Source organism: Pyricularia pennisetigena, chromosome 3 (assembly GCF_004337985.1).
Source record: "Pyricularia pennisetigena strain Br36 chromosome 3, whole genome shotgun sequence".
NCBI classification, from domain to species: domain Eukaryota; kingdom Fungi; phylum Ascomycota; class Sordariomycetes; order Magnaporthales; family Pyriculariaceae; genus Pyricularia; species Pyricularia pennisetigena.
The window spans coordinates 6,173,074-6,198,221 of NC_043742.1; the positions used below are offsets into that span (position 1 = coordinate 6,173,074).

Sequence of the window (25,148 nt, forward strand, 5' to 3'; positions counted from 1 at the left end):
GACAAAACCACGCACTAGACTAATACATGGGCAGGTGAATAAAACTTCTGGCGTTAGTCTGAGACTGGAGCTTTCGTCTTTTGGCTGTGTTCTTTAGTGCAACAACATGGCCTCCCTAAGACTAGGGGTATTGTAGATGGATGTGACGTCAGCGGGCAAGGGTCGAATACAGTAAAACCCCCCGCCAACGCTAAACTCACGCGTCGGGAGGGACCGTTGTAGTGGAATTCAGATTTAGACCCACTATAACCAGCACGCGTTCTGACGCGCCCCAGAATAATTGTTTGATTTGGACCATTTTCATGGAGCAGATGCTTGTCGCTAGCAACTTCTGGATCGCACCGGTTGACCCCCCACGATACGTTACTGATAATCCGTCTTCGCTTCTTCCGTCTCGCTATCTAAATATCTACCTTGTTTAAGCATCCAAGTGCCTCTTGACCCGGATCTGTTTGCTTCGTACCCTTTGCTCATGCTTGCCGCGGGCAAGCTCTTTCTGGCATTTATGCAGTCTTTCCACGCTCGACTCTGAAGATCAGATGGCCTCCCCCTCTCGAGCATCGGACCCGGAGGACTCAGGCTTCGATTCTGCTCAGCCATTTCGTGGAGTTGTGGTATGCTGTACAAGCATCCCAGTGGAACAAAGGGTACGAGACCCGGTCTATGCCCTTGACCGACACATATCTACCTCGCTTTATGCTTGGATCGCCGCAGCAAATATGACTGACAGACAGAACAATCTCCCCCACTCCAGGCAGAGATCGCTCAGAAGGCTGCGGAGCTAGGCGGCATTCACAAGTATGACCTCACCCCGGACGTGACGCACCTGATCGTTGGCGAGTACGACACTCCGAAATACCGCCATGTCGCCAAGGAACGACCCGACATCAAGCCCATGGCTGCCGGCTGGATCGACGCCGTCCGCAGCCTCTTCACCATGGCGGAGCCCATCAACTTCAAGGCGCTCGAGAGGGAATGGCGATTGAAAACGTTTGAGACCGATGGCGGCAACGGACGCGGCCGTGGCAGGCTGCTCCTCTGCCTGACTGGCTTTGATGATGGTAGGCTCTACACAAAGCAAATCAGCACGGCGGCGAGCACACGTGGGACCTTGAGCTGACGAAAAAAAAAAAACGAAAAAAAAATCTGTCCCTGGTCCTCATACAGCCGACGAAAGACAGTCCATAACAAACATCATCACTTCCAATGGGGGTTCCTACACGGGTGACCTGACCAAACATGTCACCCACCTCGTAGTACACCAGCCGCGGGGCCGGAAGTACGCAGCGGCGAAAGACTGGCGAATACGTACCGTCTCGATCGAGTGGGTTCGGGACAGCGTCGAGCGCGGCATGATCCTCGACGAGTCGCTATATGACCCGCTGCTACCGCCCGAGGAGCGAGGCCTAAATGCTTGGAACAGAAACGCGCCTGCAAGGCGGTCTGCGGCCGGAAGCAAACGGACCCGCGACGCATCGTTTGTGGCCAAGGAGGGCGGTGCGCCGGACGACCGCAAGACGAAGCTGCGCAGGACCGCCAGCTTGAAGCTTAGCAACCAGAGAGACGGCCTGTGGGGTGACATTCTTGGAAAGCCGGCGCAGTCAAAACCGTCGCCCATGTCCGCTGCTGCTCTTGCACAGGAGCAGGAAGCGTCTGTTGTACCTGCTGGGCTGCTGGTTGAAGGCAACAACAGCTCCTTCGGAGCCTCACTTGCTGCACCCGATGCAAAGCCGACGCCGGCTCCGGCATCGTTCGAGATCCCCAAGGAGCGACCGGTATTTGACTCGTGCTGTTGCTATGTTCACGGCTTTTCGCGGCGGCAGACCGAGATTTTGGTGAATACGCTCGTCTCCCTCGGTGGACACGTCTGCTCTAGCTTGGAGGATCTCAGCTTGGAGAAGGGATCGCATTACTCGCACCGTATACTCATTGTTCCACAAGAGTCACAGCCAGAAAGTCATCCGAGGCTACCATCTGGCGCCTCAATAGTCACCGAGTTCTTCATTGAGAAGTGTCTACACAAGAAGCATTTCTTTGATCCAAACCATCACGTCATAGGTCGACCGTTCCCGCGCTTCCCAATCCAGGGCTTCGAGAGCCTTGGAGTTGCTACCTCGGGCTTCACAGGTGTGGACCTAAACCAAATAGACAAGACGATTCGTCAACTCGGTGCGCGCTACGATGAGCGGTTCACCGCAAACACCTCGATGCTTCTCTGCACGTCGCTCGAAGCGGTCCGTAAGCAGAAGTTGGATTTGGCGCTGGCATGGAAAGTCCCGGTTGTTCAGGCCGAATGGCTTTGGACCTGCATATCGACAGGCTACAAGGTCCCGTTTCGGGACTTTATGTTCAAACAGCTTAACCAGAGCATCACACCACCGAGAACGCTCTCTGCAAACACCGGTTTGACCAAGTCCCGGTCCGCACCATCCGATAAGGAGGAGGAGGAGGAGGAGGAGGAGTCCTTGCGCAGAACAAAATCAGCTTCTGCATCTCGTCCTTCAACTACGGAATCTGCCTCGGCACAGGCTCCCATGCTCCCTGCAGCACCCGAAAGTGCAAGCGGTGCGAAGTCGACGGTACCTATACAAGCCGAGGCTACCGAGTCTGCCGAGAAAACCGGCGAACAGGAGACGGGGCCTGCATCAGACGAATCTGGGCATTCCAAAGAATCCAAGGATGCCGGTGGAACAAGAGACAGAAGTCGAGACCCATCAGAGCCACTGGCAGCCAAACCAGCCAGTGCGCTCAACAAAACACCCCCGGAGCAGCAGATTGATGGAGAAGTAACCTCTGCCGCAGGGGAAGAACAACCACAGCCGAACAACAAGCCCGCAGCGCAGCGGAAGCTTGCAAGAATAGCAAGCGAGGTTGCCGACTCGGACGCCGACGATTCAGAGGAGGATGCTCTGGCCGTGGCCGCAAGGGAAGCGTCAGCCCGTAGAGCCCGCGAGAAGAAGCTAAAGGACGAAGCCAGCCGCCTGGCCCTGTGCTCCAAGCTGTCGTCTCTCATTGACGGTAAAACGACGGCACCCGGATCTGCAGACGAGCAGGACGCATCTGGCGGGCAGTCAGCAGTAGCGGGAGCGGCACCACAGCCGGCCCGCCGTAAACGCAAGATCATGGGCCGCGCGGTCTCCAACGTCTCGGCTGCCTCCAACGGCAGCGGTGGCTGCAGCGCAGACACTGCCTCTGCTTCCGGGGACAAGAATTTGGTGACGGGCGCAGACGACAACAAAACCAAAGAGAACGCACCTCCGCCAGCCACTCAGCTGGTGTATGATGCGCCACACGCAGACTACTTCATGGCGCAGTTGAGGGCCGGCGTGGCCGATGGCAGTAAAGGGCCGCCCAAGGATGACGGTGGAGTGGAGAAACTCACCCTAAAGGATTTGCAGCAGCCGCAGCAACAGCAATACGGTACTAGTGCGGCCGGCAGGAGGACGAGGAGACGATGATATTGCTTCGTCTTTTCTGCTGGTATGTTGATCTCTTGACGTTCAAAGGTTGAAAATCGGTCGATGTTGTAGTGGACTTTTTTTTTTCTTTTCCTGGAAGTTCTAGTAGATACCATTTACGAACAGCATGGCCTAGGTGTGGCAGTTTATGTCTATAGTAACGAGTTAATGATTACCCAAGTAAGTAATATCTATATATTTGTTTAACCGAAGCCATACACCCAAGCTGGGCAAGATGGACCATATCTTGAACGCCTTATGTCAAGACATTGGATCTAGAATGTTGTGATCTGGACGCCAAGTCTACATTGATGTTCCCCACGCTGCATGAGCAGTCTACATGTATGGACCAACAAAAGGCTGGATATAGAGAACAATCTATGAAGCAATCCTGGTTTAAGTTTATTCAAAACCTTGCGTCCTCCAATTTATACCGGGGTCACAATCATAAAGACTTTGGCCCGCCCTGTCCTTCACCTGTTGGCATCCTCTGGTGGGGAATCTTTGACATCTGTCGCTTTCCAGCGCGATGCCGCCAACGTCCAAAAGAAAAGGGCTCGGTGGTTTTGCAGCCTGAAGTGGACAGTGTTGTACCGTTCCGACACTGTCGTCAAGATGCTCGCGGGGTCATCGTGGCCGAAGCGGTCGAACCGCAGTTTTTGTCCGGTTGGCTGGGGATACCCAATCAATCGTTTGGTCGCGTCGTCTGGGGCAATTGCTACAATATGCGAACAGTTTTCCAAGAAGGCGGCCGTTTTTGACTACCTACATTCGGCCAAGATGCGATAGGACTGGCCGAGGCAGCGGCAAGGCCTCTTTGAGATAAAATACAAGCATATATCCTCGTCTACCTGCCACCCCGTGGGTTCCTCTGATCAAGCAGTGGTCTTGACTGGCGCCATATCTCCGGGAAAAGGCGGAAGGTGATGGAAAAAAAAACTGTAGAAGGAAATGGGTTGTCTTTTGGTTGCCTATCCGCTTTGCATTTACATGTTGCTGTTGGTACCTGTTGGGACTCACTTGGGTTGTCCGTCTTGTGCTCACCTGATCAGAGGGCTTGAGTAGATGTCTGCATGTATTGATACAAGTTGCAACATTCTTACCTCAAGGACAGTGGCCCTCTTTTTTTTTTCTTTTTGGGAAAAACCAAACCCGTACAGCTTTCTTCAACGGCATGTGCTCAGCCGGACCTCGCCTCACTGACTGCCTTGGCGTGTCCTCTGGCCAATGAGACGTCCACACACCTCGCCTTTTTAATTTATTTGAATGCTGCCAGAGGCCCCCTGAGTTGCACGACCGATCGGCACCCGAGCCTTTCCAAATGGCATTTATTTCCGTTCTCGACCGGTGCGGCTCTGTGATGCCGGCTACCAGATGCTAGTGTGCCGCCTCATTCCCGTCCGTTTTTCGAGGGCAGGTAGCTGGTAGTCACTGATACTGATAGTCTCCAAAGTAGCAACAGTATGGCAGGCTGTAATATATCATACCTTCAAGGACCTTTCTCGAAATTTTTGATTTTCTTGGAGGTCTTGTCATGAACAACAACTGCATTAGTGCCAGCGTCAAACCAATAGACATAGGCATCATGTCCACCTGCCCCAGTTCGACCACCACATCCCTGGCCAGCAGGGATGCTTGTACTTCTGAATCGCCTTCTCTCAAGCCGGATTCAACGGGCCAGTCGTCGGATCATGATATTCGCAACCAGGGTATGTGTACGAATTTTAGGCCATCCTAGTACAGCTGCCGACATAACGGCTCTCTGACTTGCTTTCTTTTCTGTCCAGTAGCCTCTGCTTCGATACCTGCTCAAAAGCCAGATTCGAGCAGGATAGCGGATAAAGGGGCGCCCTCCCCCTTCAAGGTCAAGATAGCAGCAGCAGCACGCGACATCATCCGCGCGGTTGGCGAGGACCCGGCCCGCGAGGGTCTTGCAGACACACCATACAGGTTCGCCGAGGCGTTTCAGTTCTTCACCCAGGGGTACTCCAAGAACATCCACGAGGTGTCCAACGATGCGATATTCAGTATAGACTCCAGGGAGCTTGTCATCGTGAGGGACATTGACATCTTTAGCATGTGCGAGCACCATATGGTTCCCTTCATCGGAAAGGCAAGTTTCTAGCTCTCCACTCCCACGCCGGGAGAGAGAAGAGAGAGAGAGAGAGAGAGAGAGAGAGAGAGAGAGAGAGAGAGAGAGACCAGGAAGAAGTCTGGCTGCTGACACCGTCCATCATGGCAAAAGATGCACATCGGATACGTCCCCAACGGCCGCGTGCTCGGGTTGTCCAAGCTGCCGCGGATCGCCGAGGTCTATGCGCGAAGGCTCCAGATTCAGGAGCGTCTGACAAAGCAGGTTGGGGAAGCCATCGACGAGGTCCTCAGCCCCCTGGGCGTTGCCGTCGTCTTGGAGTGCACCCACATGTGCATGGTGATGAGGGGCGTGCAGAAGACGGGGACGGTGACTCTGACCCAGAGCATGACCGGTTTGCTGAAGGATGACCTCGACGAACAGAAGAAGTTCTATACTCTGCTTGCTCAGGGGCAGCGCGGTTAGCCTTTTGAGTCCTCGAAATGTATCAGTGAAAGGGAGAAACGAACATGGACTGGCTTGATTATGAAAAGTACTGTACTTCTTGTTGCTGTAGCATACTCTCGTGGCCCATGGTTTCATGCACGCAAGTACGTATTATAGCAGTGAACCCCAGCCTTACCTGTAGATGCGCTGGTCAAGCTACACAAAGGTACTTTGTAGAACCCTCTTACTCTGATTGGAGCGAGAAAAGGGGTCCGATGTGCTGGGTAATTAATGCTGCATGCTACACGAGAGCTTCCCGGAGTGGCAACGGACCATCGGCGCGTAATGTACCTCGAAGAGCAGAGTAGGATATATAAGTACAGAAGCCAGCACACACACACACACACACACACACACACACACTTACTTACCGTTTCTACTGCTTACCGCCTTTTTCTTTCAAAACAAGCCCAACTGCCAATCGGTTATTGTGAATGAAAGAAAGCTTTTACCCTCCTTCTACAGCTCACATATCATTATCATTACCCCAAGGCAAAACCACAAGAGACAATACTTTCCATATCTAGAAATGGCAAGCCTCGACTCCCTCAAGTTGGCTCTCAGGCACAGAGCCGCCACAGCGACACAAACACTGTCGCCCTTGTCCGAAGCACAGTACAGCGCCGGCTTTGACATGTTTGTCAAGGAGTCGGGATGGGCGGCCTACCAAGACTTCATCATACCTCAGCTGTCTCGGCTCATAGCCTCTCTACTCGACCGGCGTGTCCGCCTGTCGGTGCTCGAGATTGGACCCGGTCCAAAGACCGTGCTTGGATACCTGCCCGAGCATCAACGGCAGGGAATCACAAGATATGTTGCATACGAGCCCAGCACGCTCTTTGCCGCAGAGCTGGAGAAGGGGTTTCAGTCTGGTTCAGGGCTGGAGGTGGAGGTTCCTCTACCTCGCCTGAAAACACCTCCCGAAATTCGTCGAATGCCGTTTGATCTGGACGGCAACAACCGCATGGATGAGGGTGAAGAGGCATTCGACCTCGTCCTGTTCTGTCACAGCATGTACGGAATGCACCCCAAGAGAAAGTTTGTCGAACGAGCACTGGCCAAGCTTGATGGGCGGTTCGGCGGTGCAATGGTGGTGGTTTTCCACCGTGCCGGCAAGCTGCACTTGGATGGCTTGGTGTGCCACTCGACAGCAACTTTCCCTTCCGGTGTCATCCGCGTGATGGATGACGACGAGCTTCTGGACGCCTTCGCTCGCTTTGTTGCTGGGTACGTTGTCGACGATATCGACGAGAAGTCGGCCAGCATCCTATCCGACTGGCGTGGGTTGTGTCGCGCCCTAGGCCGCCGTGAAGGAGCCCACCCAAATCTTCTCAGATTCAGCGCCCCCGAGGTCATGGTTGCACTCACGAGACATGCCTCTTCCCTACCAGAGCTGACGGCTAATGTGCCACTGCTCATCAGCAGCCCAAAGAACAAGATCAAGAACCGGCAAGCACGTCTCCACCGTCCAGCTGCGACATTCAGGCCTACAGAAATTCGACACATTCAAGAATGTGTCAAATGGGCGCTGAAGAACAAGACAAACTTGACCATTGTCAGCGGAAGCCATAGCGACCACTGCCTGTGGCCTAACGTCGTCGCAGTCGACATGGGGTCTTTTGACAAGGTTCACATCTGCAGGGCTGGAGACGGCAAAACAACACGTGCTGCCGAGGAGTCCGATGTCTTTGTCGTCGCCGAGACCGGTGCAAAGACGGGTGACATAATTACGAATATCATGGCGGCTGGCTTAACGGTACCTCTGGGATCCCGCCCAAGCGTCGGCGCAGGCTTGTGGCTTCAGGGAGGGATCGGGCATCTGACCAGGCTGCACGGCTTGACGTGCGACTCCATCGTCGGGGCCGTCATGGTCGGTGTCAGCTCCGGTCAGGTCCTCTGCGTCGGCAACGTCCCGATCTCACATCAGCCGGCCGGTTCCGAGCGCCCGGAGAACGAGACTGATCTGCTCTGGGCGATACGAGGAGGCGGCACAAATTTCGGTATTGTGGTGAGCGTCACCTTCAAGACTTATGCAAAAGCAGACTACTCGGTACGAAACTGGATCGTTCCTCTGGCGGGCGATGCCGAGGCGCATCTCAAACTCCAAGAGTTTGATGAGCTCGTCGCGGCAAAGTTTCCAAGACACTGCTCGGCCGACGCCTACCTGTACTGGGACATGGGACAGATGCATCTCGGCGTAACCATGTATGAAGCTTTTAACAACGGGCTCGCCCTGCAAGCAACACAGGCCACTCGCGTTGGTGAAATACTCGGGCAGGAGACCTATTCCACAGTTGTCGATGGCGTCGGTCTATTCGATACCGAGATGTACATGTCTGGTATGCATGGCGGCCACGGTGGGGGCAAAACCTCATCCTTCAAGCGATGCATGTTTTTGCGACATATCGGGTCCAGAGCCACTGCCAATATCTTACTAGACGCCATTAAAAATCGTCCTTCGCCACTCTGTTATCTTCACCTACTGCACGGCGGGGCAGCTGTGACGGATGTGGCAGCCGATTCCAGTGCCTTTGGCTGCCGGGACTGGGATTTTGCTTGCGTGATCACTGGCGTCTGGCCCCGTGACCAAGACGGAACCCAAGCTGCCGAAACCGCTATGCAATGGGTTTACGATGTCGTCGGGAGCTTGCTTCCTCTGAGCATCGGCATATACGGCGCCGACCTGGGCCCTGACCCTCGAGACGCTGCGCTGGCCACCAAGGCCTTTGGACCAAACCTCGCCCGCCTGGCACGTCTCAAATCGAGCTGCGATCCGCGAGAAGTCTTGGCCTACGCCTTTCCCCTCCCGAGAGTGCCCACGGAGCCAATAGTCATCATTATAGTCACTGGGATGCACGGCGCCGGCAAGGACTATTGCGCCGAGATCTGGGCCTCCGTCTTCAACAACAAATCAAGCCGTAAAGGTCCAACGGCATGCGCAACCAGCATCAGTGAGGCGATCAAACGAGAATACGCCGAGGCCACGGGTGCCGACTTTGACCGGCTCCTCTCGGATCGCCCTTACAAGGAGCAACACAGAACAGCATTGAATGAGTTTTTCAAAAATAAAATGCAACGGCGACCTCGTCTCCCCGAGGAACATTTCCTCAAGGTAGTGCGCGACGCTGCACCCGTCAACGTACTATTTATAACCGGCATGAGGGAGCAGGCCCCAGTTGCAGCCTTGTCGCACCTGGTACCAAACAGCAAGCTAGTCGAGGTCCGTGTTATCGTCAGCGAAGAAACGCGGCAGGTTCGTCGAGGATTTCGCCAGAATCGCGCTGTTGGTGGCAGTAACTGTGCTGCCGCCGAGGAAGAAACGGGCGATAAGGGCATCGAGAAGAACAGGCTGGGCCCGATGGCATCGTCGGATTGTCCGAGCTTCATCTTCGAGAACAACATTCCTGGCAGCAAAGCAGCAGTGGCTTTCGCTCAAGACCACTTGTTGCCACTTATTGACAAAGGCCTACAGCGCCTGGCACAAATGATACGTTCAGTACCGGACCACCCACGCGAGGGTATCGAATTCCGCCACGTGCTTGACATCGCCCAACGTCCAGGCGGCCTCGACCTGTGCTCGTCCTTGCTGCAGAGGCACTTGGCCGGCGACTGGGCCAAGGTCGATGCGCTGGTCTGCTGCGAGGCCGGCGGCTTCCTCTTCGCGTCGGCATTGTCGACACGGGTCGATATTCCCCTGGTGCTGATCCGCGAGGCCGGTAAACTCCCACCGCCAACCATCTCCACGAGCAAGTTTCCTTCACATATCTCGTCTCCGGTACTCTCCGAATCTAAATCGAGCAGAATAGAGATGGATCTGGATGCGCTCTCACCGGGCGCGTCTGTTGTGGTCGTGGACGATGTGCTTGCCACCGGCAGAACGCTTTGCGCAGTACTGCAACTGCTCAAAAAGGCTGGTGTTCATGGAAAGAATGTTAGTGTCATAGTGGTGGCTGAGTTCCCTTGTCATCGAGGGCGGGATGCTTTGCGCCAACATGGCTTTGCAGAGACCAACCTTCAAAATCTTCTAGTCTTTGGTGGTCCCTAGGCAAGAGAAAGACAAGGATGTTGGTATTTGTCAAGAGTGGCGTTCTTAGAGGAGCCACAATCCAAACAAAGTTCTCCCAGTCAATAACACAAGCAGCAACAATGGAATTGATATCAGAGAAGGGGCAACGTCCGTGCCAGTTATTTATCTTGCACACCAAAATAATTCAATACTCTTCGAGGGGTATCTGTAAAATCTATGCTACTCTGCGCTCCCGCCCTGCTTGAACATAACCAGAGATAGCGTACATGGTCATAAGATCCTAGTGGTACACAGTACTCAAAATCCGGAGGGTAAGGACAAGAAAAGAAAAGAAAAGAAAAGAAAAAAACAAGGAAAAGAAAAGGGGGCAGTATCTGCAAACAAAGCTTATGAAACAACGTGAAAAAGTGGCCAGATATGACGAAAAGAAACAATGAATAAAAGCTACCAATGGAGTTGAGGCCGAACCTGTGGTGACGGATAGCTCAAAATCCAGTAGCCGCCTCAGTGAGGACGCTGAGCAGACTAGCAGCGGCTCCGCCGATGCCTGCGGCGCCCAGCGTCTGGCCCCAGGCCTTTTTCTTCTCCCGGCGGGAAGATTCTCTATCACGACTGGGATCAGCGCCTTGATAGTGGTGCCCATGACGGCGACTGTCCATTGAACTTGAGTAACGGTGGTGGCTGTGACGAGAGCCGTAAGAGTAGTAGTCGCGTCGATCCCCGTCTCGTTCACGTTCTCGGTCGCGGTCTCTTCGCCGCCTCTCACGATCCCGATCCCGATCCCTATCTCTATCGCGATCGCGATCGCGGTCACGCTCCCTCGAGGATTCGCGATCACGCTCCCGGCGTTGCTGTTCCCGGCGTCTCTTATCAGCGGACATATCCTCGGGTGAGATCTCAATAGGCCCCTCGCGGTCAAATCGGACGTGATTTTCATTCTTGTTTTTCAGTATCGGCTTGGGCGGCACTGTGCTTGCTGGCGTTGCTTTACCATCAAGTCCCTTTGCTGCGGCAGCCGCTGCCATAGGTAGCACGAAGGGATAGACTTTAGTCCCCTTGTCGTCTGTCATCTCATCATTCGTGTTCTTCTCCATTTCGTCACTCCCTCGGCGCCGTTCCTTCTCTGGGGTTTCACGATAGGGACGGCCGCCATAGGGTCGACGCTCTCGTTCGCGGGATCCTTCGTCAGACGACGAAGAGTCGGTGTCCCACAAAACATCATCGGATTCGCTCGTCGAACCAGACCTCCACTTTTCGTCCCGGTTGTTGTGCCGTACACTGTTGTCACGTGTACCACTGCTTCCACCGCGTGTGAAACGAGGGGGTGCATATTTTTGACCACCATATCTTGCTCGGCGAACCTCGTCACTCTGGCGGGCAAAATGTGCAATTTGTTCACGCGAAAGAACCCCAAGAATTGCGACAAAGTCGGGGCGAGCTTCATAGCGGACGCCAGCTCTGTCAAGCACTTCAGGGCTAACGAGCGTGCGTCGAATCTTCGTCCATGTGGCCTCGAGGGGAATTTCGTTACCATGGCTATCGGGCTGGAGCCGCGAGAACTGTCGTTGTTGTTGCTGCTGATGCTCCTGCTGTAGGTGATGAACGGCGGGCACCTGAATGGGGGAGCTTCCGTACGCCGGCAGCGGCGGCTTAGCAGCTAATGCAACCGACGATGTTGGACTGCTGTATGGTGGGAGGCTTGAGGGGCTACCTGGGACACCAGGCGGTAATTGATCCCCTGCGGGAGGAGCAGGCAAGTATCGACCCCCAGGACCATTTGGTGAAGTTCCAGGTGAAAAGAAAAGATGAGAAGGCTGCGAAGGGCCAAGATGAATCGCTTGCATGCGATGGTCAAGCTGCATCAGATCCCGCGTCGAAATCAGAGCCAACGAGTTGTTCGAGTCACTGCAGGTCGAATCTGAGTCTGAAGCACCGAAATCTGATCCTGAGTCCTGACGATGTGGTATCTTGGGCGGAAGAGGGGGGTTATACGAAATGGGAGCTTGGTTCTGCTGAGAATCGACCCGTTGATGGCCAGGGTTGCCATAGGGAGAAGGAGATTGCAGAGAGTCATGGGGGTAAGGGGGTGCATATGTAGTCTGGGACGGCAGTGCACTCTGAGGCTTTAGCGGTTGGGGTTGAGAGTAAGCCCGAGATCTTGGCGAGATCTGATTTGAAAAGCCGCCATGGGCGTTTTCGGGACTATGTTCATTCTGAGAACCATGCACAGAATCATAGTCAGGAGGGCCCCGATTGAGTTTGACTGATGGTAAGAACTTCTCGTTGGCAGTCATCGGAGGTGAGATGACTTCCTTGGGACTCATGTCGTTGCGATTATCAGATGGATAAGGCGTGATTGACATGGGTGGTCCTCTAGAATTCGGTCCTTCCGCGGCAGGCAAAAGACCTCGAACTGAGGGCGGGTGGTCTTGATCCAAGAGCCCGTTCGAGTCCATTTCCCGGATGTAAGCTCGAAGAACCTCCTACATGATACGTGAAGCGTCAATAAAAACCGCCGAATACCACACCAAACAAATGAAGCCCGGTGATTCTACGTGATTGGATTGAGAAAGAGGTCTAGGGGTATGAGAGAAACGCAGTGCCAGGACGTACCTTGTTTCGCATCAAAACTTGGCTCGAGAAACCTTCTCGTTCAAGCTCGGTGGAAAACTGTTGCCACAGTTCCTCTTCTTCCATTTCGCCAGCGCTCATGTGGGCAACTCGGCGACGCGCAAGCCGGGTAGCTATGGCATCGACCTTATCCTTGATAGAATCTAGCTGTTGGCTCTGAGGGTTGTCCACAAACTGCTGCCTCGCCTTGGCTGGGTTGTGCAGTTGAACGGTATCCAGGAAAATGTCGATGTTTGTCTTTTGGTTGGCAAGCTTGGTTCTGATCAGAGCGATCATGTCTTTCTCGCGGCTATCCGCAGTGCCGACGATGTATCCGTCCCGGTGCGGACCCTCCTCGGATGGGGTGTCGGCGCTGCTTCCGCCATACTTTTCTAGGACAGTATCCAGCTGCTTCAAAGTGAAATCGCAGTCCTCAACAATGGGACCGAGTTGGCGTGCGTAAACGCTGTGTTCCTGCTGCGTCGTGTTCAGCAAACTGTCCGGGTCTTCTGCCTCGACGCGCAGATGCTTGAGGCATGTATGCAACGATCGAACCACGGTTGCAATGTCGGAGAAGTCTGGACCAGACAGACGCGCGCGACGGTACAAGGCGCGGGCAAGAGAATCCACAGTTTGGATCGATTCGACCGACGTGCGGTTCATGATGGCGGTTGTTGCGGTCGCTGTCACAGCAGCGCCGGGCAACGGGTGTTGAGGCTAAGGATTTTATGGCCAGCCACGGCCGTTTCGACGGTGGGGATCTTGCAGAACGACAACGCCACTGGAGATGGCTGCTCGTAGCAGTCGTTGCAAGAAGCGTGGCGCTGGGAGGAACGGTTTACAGAGACTCGAGAGAAAGAGAGCGCCTCGATTCTCGGTTCAAACGCTTGCCTGCATAAAAATGGAGCAGAATGTGTAGGCGCTGCCTTGTCTAGTGGTATAGAATGGTTTGTTTGTCGAATCCGCTGTGAGACCTCGGGTGATTATGTCAAAGGGCCGAATCTTGTGAACAGGAGCAGATATCTTTACACAGTCTTTGAAGAGACCTTATGAGTACTGGTGGTTCTTTTCAAGGCTGATGGAGGAAAGGCCTTGGTATGGAACAAGAAGCAAAAGGCACAGAATGGATGCATGCAGGTGCGGAAGCCACAAAAGAAAAGAAAATGACCCTGGGCAGGCTAGATGGATAAACTAGGCACCCTGGTACCGGCGCATGTACCGCACCCTACCAGTATGTATGTAAGCAACCAGGGCGCGGCGCTAAGTTAAGGTAAGGTGAGATGGGTATAGAAACAAGTGACTGCGCTTCTGTCATGCATGGAAAGTATGGATATGGGTGCATGGGGGCAAGGATTGAAATGATGGGACGAGGAGGAGGATGCAGAATAGAAAGTGGGGGAGTGCGTGGTACCGCACCAAAACGAGGTACTGTACACTTTTCAATGTGCTCGATGGAAAAAAGACAGGGTTGTATCGGGCAGGCCTCTGATACCCCATGGAAGAAAGTGGTTGGTCAGTTCATCAACCGATCAGCAATTCACACGCCTTTTTTTATGTACGAGCAAGCAAAAGCGGTGGAAAGTGAGTGATCAGCCAAAACCCGTGGCCAGCGGTGGCCAGCGGTGGCCAGTCCAGCCGGCAAACTCATTCTGATCCAATTCCAACCAGAGACAACCGCTGTCATCAAGTTGCCCCCCCATTACGATGGTACTACCACTTCCTGTTGGCTCTCGCACGCAAAATCAACATCATGTTCCCCACCTAAATCTTACCCACCTGGTCGCTCCGTCTCAGTGCGTAAAACACCTACTGCAGGAAAAGGTGTTCTCGCGCAAAGAAGTTTGGGTCGCGCGGCTCACCGAGCGACAAGTTCATGTGGGCAACCCGTGGGATTTGGATGCACAAGGCAAACACAATTCGTGGAGATGCCTCAAGTTTTGCACAACTTTGACGTCCGAAAGGAACCTGAAAATGTCCGGCAGAACTCTTTTCCCAAGGCTTCTTACACCAAAGACAACTTGCAAACGGGGGCTGTGGCGTTCCGAACCGAATGACGTATTTTCTTGGGTGGGTCATCCGTCCACACGTGCTGAGCAAGGTCGGACGGTTCTTGACGTGTTGCACCTTTGCCAGTCGCCCGTCAGTCACCTGCAAAAAAAGGGTTTTTAAACCAGCCGAACCCAGCTTTGCCGGCTGTCAGCGGAGACGTCGACCACTCACAGGGCTGTGCTGTTTTGGGCACCTCCATCGCATGTCGGGCACGCCAACCCCCAAATACGCACCTGGGTTCTCAGTAAGGATAAACATTGGATGAACACTGCACTTCCTGGTACGTCCGTAGCAATGAAAAAATAGTGGAGGTCTTATGCTGACGCATTTTTTATATTTATTATTACTGTTATTTTCATTCTTATTATTTTTTTTTTTTTTTTTTCAATGTCATCCAATTACTATAAAACAACACTGCACTACAAGAAATACTGTCACCCTCTTCGTGAGTACAGGATACAAGAGACAGAGAGAAGAAAGCAAAACAAATAGATAAAAAAGAAAAGTCTCAGAATTGTCAGTTAGGACGAGCAGAACAAGGTCATGATGATATCATGGCTATCCTAGAGGTTCGAAGTTTCATTCAACCCGGAGAACGCGGGGCCAGTTCAAGCAGCCCCTGCCCCTTTCTAAAAACGATTTGATGCAACAGCTATAATCGCTCGCCTCCCCTGTTCTCCAGCTGGTGTCCCTGCGTGACAAAGACAAGGAACCAAGATTTATTTTTGCCAGCGTGGAGAACAACCAGACGATCGGCATAAGCCTCATAGGACCCTTTGTGAGCCTCTCCTTTTCGACTTCTTTTTTTGCAAACAATTGTCGCAAACAAGGAACGGACGGAGCTTGCGAGTCGGCCACTGCTGGACGTGGCCACACGCGATTGAACGGATGAAAATCGTACCAGCCTTCGAAAAACTAGGAAACGGCAAAAGACCGGGGGGCAATGATCCCCCACACACGACTTTACAATAGGTCTGTACCTGGCCAAGCCAGGCTAGATCAGTCTGAAATAATTAAGCGAATCCTTTACGTAGTAGGATCTTTGACAGAGAACGAGATCACATCGATTAGGAGGTCGTCTGCTGTCATCATGGACTTTACTTCAAGGACACGTCTGTGCAGTTGGGTGTGATTCAGCATCTGCGGTTTTAAATTGCGACACTACACACAAACACGAAGTAGAGATTTCTTCTCACATAATATATGGGGGCTGTGAAGATTTTACGTACAGGTACCGTAGATTCAAATGATTCGAATGCGCCACCACGAAATATTGCATCCTTGGCACAAAACCAGTCGTGACGTGCCACCCTGCATTACACAAAAAGACGCAACGCCACAAAAGCGCCAAAGAAGCGCCGCATCGCGGCCAAGGGTCCCCTTCTTTCCCACCCAGGCAAAGCCAGGTTCAGCCCTCCGCACCCTCTTGCAGCAAAACAAGCGCCGTGTGGCACCGATTGAAGCTCCACGAAACATGCACAGCCAAACGCTTCAGAACTACGTAAACAACAGGCCGAGTCAACTAGCCCAGCCAACCAAACAACCTTACCTCGGGTTTCTTTTAAAAAATTCTTGCTAGCCAGTCCATGCAATCAAAATACTCCGAATGGTTGAAACGAAAACCAAAAAAGAGCTGTGACGCAATTTATGGTGACAACAGCCAGTCCCAACCATAAAGCACCTCCCAAAAAGTCGACACGATGATTCATGGCCATAGCAATTTGTTGCAAAGCCTCCATGGTAAACCCGCTTACCCCGAGTCGCTGAAAGAACGCGCCCAATCAATATCTCCCCCAAAGACCTGTCTAGGCCCTGCGTGTGCATTTATGCACGTTGGCTGCAAGAAACTCCATAGTTCAATGCAGCGCAGCCCGATCGTACTATGTGGGCTGAGCGCAGCTTTTTCTCCACAGCCTCCCTTTGGCTGACCGAGAACTTCCCCAATGTACCCTTGCTTGCCTTGGCAACCATCCAAGCCATTGTAGAGTTGCTCCCGCAGTATACAGACATGAAAAAGTAAAATATATGAATACATGAGATGCTTACAAATATTCACTGAGTATATACTGTACATTAAACCTCCTGTCAGATGTTGAGTGGGAATCATGCACTCGGCGCACTCGGCCAGCCCGACCCATGCTGTCGGAGCTTGCGGCGGCCTTCGGACGGTTTCTGTGACTCCTCGTGGCTCCTAGTTGTGCCGACCTTTGTGTTGTTATCTTATTTTCGCATCTTATCAAAATCATTCTACCGACCGAGGCCATGCACGGGTGCTTCCTCCCGTATACCCCCAACCCCACTTAAGGCAGCCACGCAAAATGCGGTAAAGGCGTCTTTCATCCCGATCGCCAAGCTACACATATTCCTCTGACCGGGAACGAAAAGAACATACAGCGAATCAGATGGTCCCCTTTCCTTGTGACTAGTCTAGTCTGATCTTGACTGCATAGCCTCCCCGTTAGCTCAGCTGGTGCCCTTTTGCGGGCTCATCACTGGACAATCTTGCATCACATTGCGGCTCCGGGCAGTAGAATGCAAGCGTGGGCGTTTGGTCTTGCGCTACGTGAATATGCAGGTTTAAATTGCTTCTGGGTGGTTGGTGTAAATACTCCCATGATAGAAGTGTATGCCGGGATTGGATGTAGTGCGCCTGCGGCTGGTCGTTTGGGACGAATAGCACATGAACACATTGCCTCGGCAAGGCTGCAGGCTGTGTTCCAGGCAATCAGCATTGTGAATTAATAATGAACAGTCTATGAAGTAGTATACTCCAAGTTGCATCTGGTGGTGGCTTATCACCGCCAATCAACCAGAAAGACTTCATCGCCGTGAGGCCAATATCGTGATAGTCAGAGCACGCCATACATGCTTTTCTGTAGAGCAAGACCGTGCCGGAAACCTCAAATCGAAGGCTTTAGAGCTAGCTATCACCAAGTAATTGAAAAATTTTTGTATTTGCTACATGCTGAAATCTTCTTGGCATATGGCGAGTTAAACCAAGATCCGCTCAAAGGTGTACTCGGCAACCTTTTTGCTGGTCAAATGCCCGACCTCCCTTGGAGTTCTCGTCCTGACCTCTCCGCCCGATACCACTTTCTTTTTGGATACCGTATGTCTTGTGGCCTTTGAACCCAAGGGAAGCATCGCCGTGGTGGCATTTGTATTTCCCTCTATAGGTCCATTCGCTGCTGCCTGGCCACCAGGAGTAATTCCCTTGGAAAGGGATGAGCCATACTTGACCACCTCTGCCAGCACACCTCGCAGATAGACGGCCTCTTCGACACCCTCGAGCGCGGCACTGACTTCCAGTTTCATCGAGTTGAGAAAGTCGGCTGAATCCGGCTGATCATCCGACCCAGCTGCTAGCGATAACATGTCATTGATGAGCCAACCACCGGGTCCCACAGAGTCGATGCATTGGCAGAGCAGGTCGGCGATCAGCCGTATGCTGCTATCCGGGACAGCTTCCAAATCGTCCTCTTCCTTCAGCCTAGCTCCATCCAGGTATCGACTGGTCCACCCATCCCTGTTCAGCTCCATACGTAGGAGGTAGATCAGAGAAAGCGTCTCCTCCGGTTTGAAGATTTGGCGGATTGCACGCACGTTGGCCACAGCAGGACAGGTACCCAGCTTGCCAAATGCAATACTAAGACCTTCTGCACGGGTGCTCGAGTCGTCTCCCAGGTAGTGCTCTGTCAGATGAAGCTCCTCCTCAAGCAAGTCAAGCTCCATGCCGATTTGGCCATTCTCTTGGGTGCCATTCTCGGTGCCGTTTGTGCCTGACCCAGTCAACAAATTCCTGGTCATTTGCTGTGGATCTTGAATAAGCTCTAAGCTGCGCATGGTGATCTTGACGGCAGACAGAATCTCTACAGGGCCCAGCTTGGTAGCCGCTAACCATACGAGCAGCAGGTCCAGTGTCGGGTCTATCTCGGCAAGGACCTGGGGTAGCTGTTCTGCCAAAATGTCCTCTGAACCGCTGAGATCTGTGTTGTCTATCTCGAGCGCTGTCTGCAGGTTTGCGGTGGTAAGATGACCAGCTAGTGCCAAGTATTGTATTGTCCCACTCCAAGGAAGACGGCACCGTAGCTGCCAGCCGAGCAGAGTAGATGCGGTGACACTCGTGACGTTGAATGCCCTTTGAATGGCGTATATAACCATGCGCCTATCAACCGCCTCTAGCTGTTGTGGGAACCGCCACTGTGGCAGTTCTCGACCCTTAAAGACCCAGCAAACTCGTCCGTCGCCTCTGGTGGACCTCCGGGGGCCAGCTTCGGTTGTAGCGACGCTGCTCGAGGACGTCTCGTCCACTTCCATGGCCGTGTTCTCGTCCTGCGCCCCATCGTGCTCCAGCCCGTCATCACAGTGAACCTGGAAGGAGAAGGCCATAAACTTCTCGAATTCGGCATAATCGCCAGCCTTGATGTTTTCTTCAGCCAATTTGGCGTCGTCAATCCAAGAACCTAGTCCGTAGATGCTCTCCAGGGATGGGGGGGTTTGTATCGAAAAGCTCAAAGGGTCAAAGTCGCCGCCTCGCTTGCTAGTCTTGGTGATTGGCGCAGTAACACCCCGGCCGATGGAATCAACCAGAAGTCCTTCTGCTCTCCGTTTTTTGCTCCTGCCCTTGGGAGCCTCAAGCTGCACGGCTACCAAGGAGGTTCCGCGCACGGCAACTGCCATTTCCAATCGAGAAAAGTATGCAACAAGTTTCAGCGGCGATTCTTGCTTTCCAGAGGTCTCAAGCGGGAGAGACGCCTGTAGAGATCGATATAGCGGGTTGTACACAGCCAGTTCCGACGAGGTTGCAGCAAGGACAGATGTCTTTGACAGTCTAAGAAATGAGGTCGCTTTGGGCACGTGAAGCTTGCTGTCGACCCGGGGTATTGCGGACGAAATATCATATGCAGTGACAGTGTCAACAAAAAGTTCCATCAGGGAGCCCGAAGCAGCGTCCAGGCGGTAGGTTGGGATGCCATCTTCGGTTGAAGGACGCGAAGGAAAGGGCAGAACACGGAGTTGGGCAAGCCCCTGGCCATTTTTTGTGCTTCCATCAACAGCCTGTGTAGTGGCCACAATGTGGACATGCCTTAGTTCCTTGCCGTCCACTTCGGCACTTGATAGGAGCACGATGATGTCAGCGTTGATTGTTTGGTCTTTGGATTTCGGTAAGAAGAGTCCTAGCTGCTCCTGGTCACCTCCAAAAACACCTTGGACAATGTCTGCCGCGCTGGCAGCTTGAGCAAAATCGATCCGGAAGTTGGCGGATGCAGGAAGTGCCGTGTCCTGCTTGAGGATCCCGGCAGAGGTTTGCCACTTCTGCTTCAGTGATTCTCCATCAAGACACAAGATATCTCCCGTGTGCGTCATAGCCAGAAGGTCCGAGTAAGCGCCTGTGCTGGTGGATTGTGTGACAGCTAGGTACATCACCCGCTGCGATCGAGGAAGAGGCTGCGAGGCGGTCGTTGATGCATTGACGCCAGAAGCACCCAGCGCATCTCGGTAGAGCGTGACTTTAGGTCTCGGTTCCAGGGTTGAGGAGTAAGTGTATCTCGTGATGCCGCCGTCTGCGCTCTTCAGCCTCAGAGAAACTGGAGGGCAGGTGAAAGAAGCCGATGGCGGGACTGGATAAGAAGTAACCAACCGGGATGACGCGACCTGATAATCTCAGAAGGTTTAGTAATTATTACTTGGCCAAGCGTACGAGTATACTCCAGTTGAGCTTCAACAAACTGACATTGTACAGATTCAATGCCTCGCCATTGATCCCGACGGCAAGCTCTGACCGCTTGCGTTTTTTGGAGCTCACACCAGCGGACTGACCGAAGACATCGCCTACCACGTAGGTGTCTTCAGTTTGGTCCAAAGTTTTGGGCAGCGCAATAAGCTCATATGGCTTTTGTATTCTGAACTGTGATGCCATCGCAGCTAAATCTCGCGCACCGCACCAAAATAGCTTCAATGCAGGCGAAAAACTCCTGCTACTCAGGTTTGGCCTTGAGAACTCGACCCTCTCGCGATGCGCCAACCTACCTACCTCACAGAAAAAAAAAAAAATCTCGTCCAACGAATTGCTGCTGCGCAGTGGGGCAATTTTCTTATCGATTGGAGGGGGCTGACTAATACATGAAACAACCCAAGCCAGCAACCCAGCTCCAGCGCTCCACCCCGTAAAGACTGGGTTCCCTTGTCAGCCCCGCAATCCCATTAACCAAGTCGCGCCTCACGTACTTGACGACGCGCTGAACGCGTGAAACTTGACGGCACCATTTGCTAGTTAATCATGGCTTCACCAGCCATGTACTTTTCTCGACTTTTATACACGATTTGAATTCTTGTCCCTAGGATCTGTGAACAGATTTATGGCATCTCTATTACCAAGATTGGCTTTTTCTTAAATGATATTTTCCTCATTGATGCCGTCATCAGCCTGACTTAATTGGACCCGGAGCTCCTTCCTTTGATAGGCAATTACGACTTACGATATAAAGCATACAGAGACAAGCGATCATTCAATCTTTCACAGGCATGTCAGTTCTTCTTCAGCGACTACCCGACGCTGTACCGACTATGGGAGCCTCCGCGGCCGGAAGTGACGGCAGACTACATCCATTTTTTACTGCACCACGACCACAAGCCCTAGACGAAGAGCAGCATTGCGAGCTCCAAGCTGCTCTTGGCAGCAGCCCAGCACCAAATGCTGCCGCTGGGCCAGAATTGGCTTTGAGTAGGGAAGAAGAGCAACCAGACTCCCAGAATGGTGAGCCAAAGAGGCAGAAGCGAAAATCGGAGGCCACTGAGGGAAGCACAGGCAAGAAGAGACGGGGCAGACCAAAAAAAGCACAACAATTCACGGACACAACCAGAGACGATGCTTCAATCTCTTCACAGGATCTCTCCGGATCATTTGATACCAGCACAGCAAACGATCATACCCTACAAGAAACTGCCGACAATATCTGCAGATCTCTACCACCAGTTCTTCCTCCATCTTGCAATGAGGTACCACAAAACGAAGCGGCGAGTGCAGCCTTGGCTGTACCCACGGATGCAAATGCAGATTCAGGTGTCAAGCCCAAGAAGATGTTGAATTTCAACGTCAAGTCAGGAACTCTTGGCTCTCCCCCGAACCCCAAGGAACCTCCGATAAAGGCATCACCAAGCCAGAAGCCCGCGAAGACTCGTGGCCCGCGAATCGCAAAGAAGCTCTCGCTGGTGGTATCAGTCAAGTACGGCACGGATGAACAGGCGCGTCTGAGGATTGGCAATAGGATCGAGGAGATTCTCAAGACACAATACCACGATAGATCTGTGCCATCTGCACCCACAAAGGATTTACTAGAAACGAACATCTCCCAAGTCGACGTCAAACCCCAAAAGCAGTCCACATCCAACAAAAAGACTCACCCTTTCTTTCTTGCCAAGGCTCAAAAGACGCACGCATCCTCGGAGAAACAGGCTGTTGAGAAGACACCTGCGGATTCAACAGCACACAAGGTCTTCACCTCAACGCCCTGCTCCCCAAAAAGATCACGTGCCCAGCAGCTAGATGCTGGACAGACTACGGGCAAAGGTCAAATTCAGTTTGGAACAAGACATCTAGGCCTCAAAATACCTGGAGCATGTCTTCCTCCATGGCCTTGGAAAGGGGCTGTCCGCATAGGCGAAGACGACTCGGCCTGGAAGCAACATCAGCCGGCCTTGTATCGATCCTGCAAAAAGTCCAAAGGGAATGCCACATTAATCAAGCTGGATGAGTCGATTATGACGCGCCTGGCTGCTCAACTTCAGATACCTGCTGTGGTTCAGGAGCTAAGAAATGTGGACACCGATATGTTCACGCCAGCTCCTCGTGAGCTTCGACTTCCTCGGAAACATTGCGAAAGTGGCAGAAAACTGCAAGAAAGGATAAGGAACCAACTCAAAACTCTCGAGTCCAACCTTGGCACCGCTAGATTCTTTGAATCTGTCAAATCTAGCCTTCCAGCACACGATCGATCACAGCGCGAGTCACAGGCTTGGACACAAAAGTACGCTCCTGGTGCTGTTTCTGACGTTCTCCAGGCGGAGAGGGAAACAAGCCTTCTGAAAGAGTGGCTCATAGCTCTTCAAGTCCAGTCCGTCGATACCGGCGCCGATACTGCGCTTGGACGTGGAAAAGGGGGCCCCAAAGCAATAGATGCGGGACAAAAGAAACGGAAACGGAGAAAGCTTGATAATTTTATTGTCTCGAGCGACGAGGATGATAACGAACTCAATGAACTGTCCGATTCGGAAGCCGAATCCTCTCTGTCAGTCACTGGAGGCTTTGCCAAGAAAACAGTCATTCGGTCAAGCAAGGCCGCTTCATCCAAGGCTGGCAAGGAAATGCCACGACTGAAGAACGCAGTTGTCATCAGTGGTCCCCACGGATGTGGAAAGACCGCAGCCGTTTACGCTGTGGCCAAAGAACTCGGCTTTGAAGTATTTGAGATCAGCCCTGGCAGCCGTCGCAATGGCAAAGACATACTCGAGAAGATCGGGGATATGACTAGGAATCATCTTGTGCAGCAGCATCAAGCAAGCGCAGTCACCCCCGGCGATGAGGACGTACATGTGTCTATTGACGACGGAGTTGCGAAGGAGGTGCAGTCTGGAAAGCAAGCAACCATGGGCTCGTTTTTCAAACCAAACACCAAAACGAAACCGACGCCAAAGCCACAACCAGCACCAAACCCGGCAGCTTCTACGAAGCAACCAGAGACAAAAAAGGTCACATCCAAGATTCAAAAACAGTCACTGATCCTGCTAGAGGAGGTCGACATCCTTTACGAGGAGGACAAGAATTTTTGGACAACAGTGATGGGACTTATGGCCCAATCCAAACGACCTTTCATCATGACCTGCAACGACGAGTCTCTCGTTCCTCTTCAGGCACTTGATCTTCACGGTATCTTTCGCTTCAACCCACCTCCTATTGACGTTGCTGTCGATCGACTTTTGATAATGGCGGCACACGAAGGCCACGCCCTCCAAAGAGGTGCTGTTGAATCATTGTATGTATCGCGAGGCCAAGACATGCGTGCGTCAATTGCCGATCTGAACTATTGGTGCCAAATCGGCGTTGGGGATCGCAAAGGTGGTTTTGATTGGTTCTACCTGAGATGGCCAAAGGGTATTGACCGGGACGAAGCCGGGGATGTTGTGCGTGTTGTCAGTGAAGACACGTATCAGGAAGGAATGGGCTGGCTGGATAGAACACCTGAACAGGGAGCTCGGGAGGGATGCCATGGCGAGGAGACCTTGATGCAACATGCTTGGGATCACTTTGGCCTCGATATAGGCCTCTGGCAGGATTCTAAACCCATGCAGTCGTGGGCCGAGAACTGCCGTGGCTCTGGGAACGGGTCGTCTGCCGAACGATTGGCAGCTCTTGAGGCATATGACAATTTCACAGATGTCATGAGCATTGCTGATTTAAGCTCTGCGATGGAGACGATATCGTCTAAGGAGGTGAGTAGCTAAACTTTGTTCCGCTGGCGTTCAGACCACTTATTAACTGACGCTGAGAAGCTCCCAATCGATGCAACCCTTCCACCACTCCCACCCAAGGCTAGAGAAGACTTTACGCTCGGCCGGATACTCATTGAAGCGACGCCAATCACAAATTACGATGCCTTGGACACCTCAATCTCGGTTTGTTTGAAGGCGATGGGCAAACAAGAGCTCTGTCAGACACGCACAAGTCAAGGCTTGTCTTCCAGTCAAAATGAGCTCGCTCCATTGGAAGAAGATCAAGTTATTCCTGCAATCCGGGACCATCTCAGCGGACCGTCGTTGGCAACTCCCGCTGTAAACCGGCTCGACTTCGCCATCGCATTTGATCCGATAGCTGTCTCGGAAGAAGCGGCATCGGCCGGGCCCTCCTCCCATCTCGATCCGTCAGTGTGGGACCGGACGATGAAGATCATCACACTCGATGTTGCGCCGTTCGTCAGGGGAATTGTCGCCTTTGACAACCATCTTCATCAACAACGCATGAAGCTGAGCAACCTGATGAGCCAAGGCGGCGCGGGTCCAAAGAAGCGGATGCGCAACACCCGCGCAGCATATTCGGCCATGGAGGGCGGCCAGAGGAGCACCACTCGAGCTGAGAAGTGGTTCAAGGCCGACATCAACCCTTATTTCGTCAAGGCCACCGCGCCCAGAGGCTGTGCGGATCTAGTGCCGATACCAGCCATCATGGAGGTGGATGACAGAAACAGGGCCGGTGAGATCGCAGCGCCGGGGTCATCCTGCGACGAAAGCGATCTGGCACTGCAGCCGACAGTTACGAATAGAGCGAGGAACAAATTAAGGAAAAGTGTGGTTGGCGCGAGCAGCGACTGTTCCGAGGATGAATTGGCTTCATAATACGACGAGCAATGGAGTTTCGTGTAGGGAATATGTT

The 25,148-nt window shown here is 52.9% G+C and overlaps 8 protein-coding genes across 8 annotated transcripts; 5 read left to right on the forward strand and 3 right to left on the reverse strand.

Annotated features, from left to right (window-relative positions):
• Positions 1-302: 302 nt before the first annotated feature.
• PpBr36_03415 (uncharacterized protein) lies at positions 303-3,458 on the forward strand (the record flags this gene model as incomplete). Its single annotated transcript, XM_029890587.1, has 4 exons — positions 303-376; positions 512-614; positions 755-1,103; positions 1,168-3,458. 4 exons carry the CDS (start codon positions 303-305, stop codon positions 3,456-3,458), a joined length of 2,817 nt encoding a protein of 938 aa, XP_029754150.1.
• A 1,585-nt stretch (positions 3,459-5,043) lies between these two features.
• On the forward strand, positions 5,044-6,015 carry PpBr36_03416 (uncharacterized protein; the record flags this gene model as incomplete). The annotated part of the gene is made up of 3 exons (XM_029890588.1): positions 5,044-5,167; positions 5,246-5,553; positions 5,704-6,015. 3 exons carry the CDS (start codon positions 5,044-5,046, stop codon positions 6,013-6,015), a joined length of 744 nt encoding a protein of 247 aa, XP_029754151.1.
• A 550-nt stretch (positions 6,016-6,565) lies between these two features.
• Positions 6,566-10,081, forward strand: PpBr36_03417 (uncharacterized protein; the record flags this gene model as incomplete). The annotated part of the gene is made up of 1 exon (XM_029890589.1): positions 6,566-10,081. One exon carries the CDS (start codon positions 6,566-6,568, stop codon positions 10,079-10,081), a length of 3,516 nt encoding a protein of 1,171 aa, XP_029754152.1.
• Positions 10,082-10,548: 467 nt separating this feature from the next.
• Positions 10,549-13,336, reverse strand: PpBr36_03418 (uncharacterized protein; the record flags this gene model as incomplete). Its single annotated transcript, XM_029890590.1, has 2 exons — positions 10,549-12,546; positions 12,677-13,336. The coding sequence occupies 2 exons, from the start codon at positions 13,334-13,336 to the stop codon at positions 10,549-10,551; spliced, it is 2,658 nt and encodes an 885-aa protein (XP_029754157.1).
• Positions 13,337-13,359: 23 nt separating this feature from the next.
• On the reverse strand, positions 13,360-14,821 carry PpBr36_03419 (uncharacterized protein; the record flags this gene model as incomplete). Its single annotated transcript, XM_029890591.1, has 2 exons — positions 13,360-13,564; positions 14,484-14,821. Coding segments are annotated over 2 exons (543 nt in total), but the record flags the coding sequence as incomplete, so codon positions are not given.
• Positions 14,822-15,977: 1,156 nt separating this feature from the next.
• Positions 15,978-16,301, forward strand: PpBr36_03420 (uncharacterized protein; the record flags this gene model as incomplete). The annotated part of the gene is made up of 1 exon (XM_029890592.1): positions 15,978-16,301. One exon carries the CDS (start codon positions 15,978-15,980, stop codon positions 16,299-16,301), a length of 324 nt encoding a protein of 107 aa, XP_029753347.1.
• Positions 16,302-17,713: 1,412 nt separating this feature from the next.
• PpBr36_03421 (uncharacterized protein) lies at positions 17,714-20,642 on the reverse strand (the record flags this gene model as incomplete). The annotated part of the gene is made up of 2 exons (XM_029890593.1): positions 17,714-20,377; positions 20,457-20,642. The coding sequence occupies 2 exons, from the start codon at positions 20,640-20,642 to the stop codon at positions 17,714-17,716; spliced, it is 2,850 nt and encodes a 949-aa protein (XP_029753346.1).
• Positions 20,643-21,247: 605 nt separating this feature from the next.
• PpBr36_03422 (uncharacterized protein) lies at positions 21,248-25,111 on the forward strand (the record flags this gene model as incomplete). Its single annotated transcript, XM_029890594.1, has 2 exons — positions 21,248-24,211; positions 24,272-25,111. The coding sequence occupies 2 exons, from the start codon at positions 21,248-21,250 to the stop codon at positions 25,109-25,111; spliced, it is 3,804 nt and encodes a 1,267-aa protein (XP_029753349.1).
• Positions 25,112-25,148: the final 37 nt, after the last annotated feature.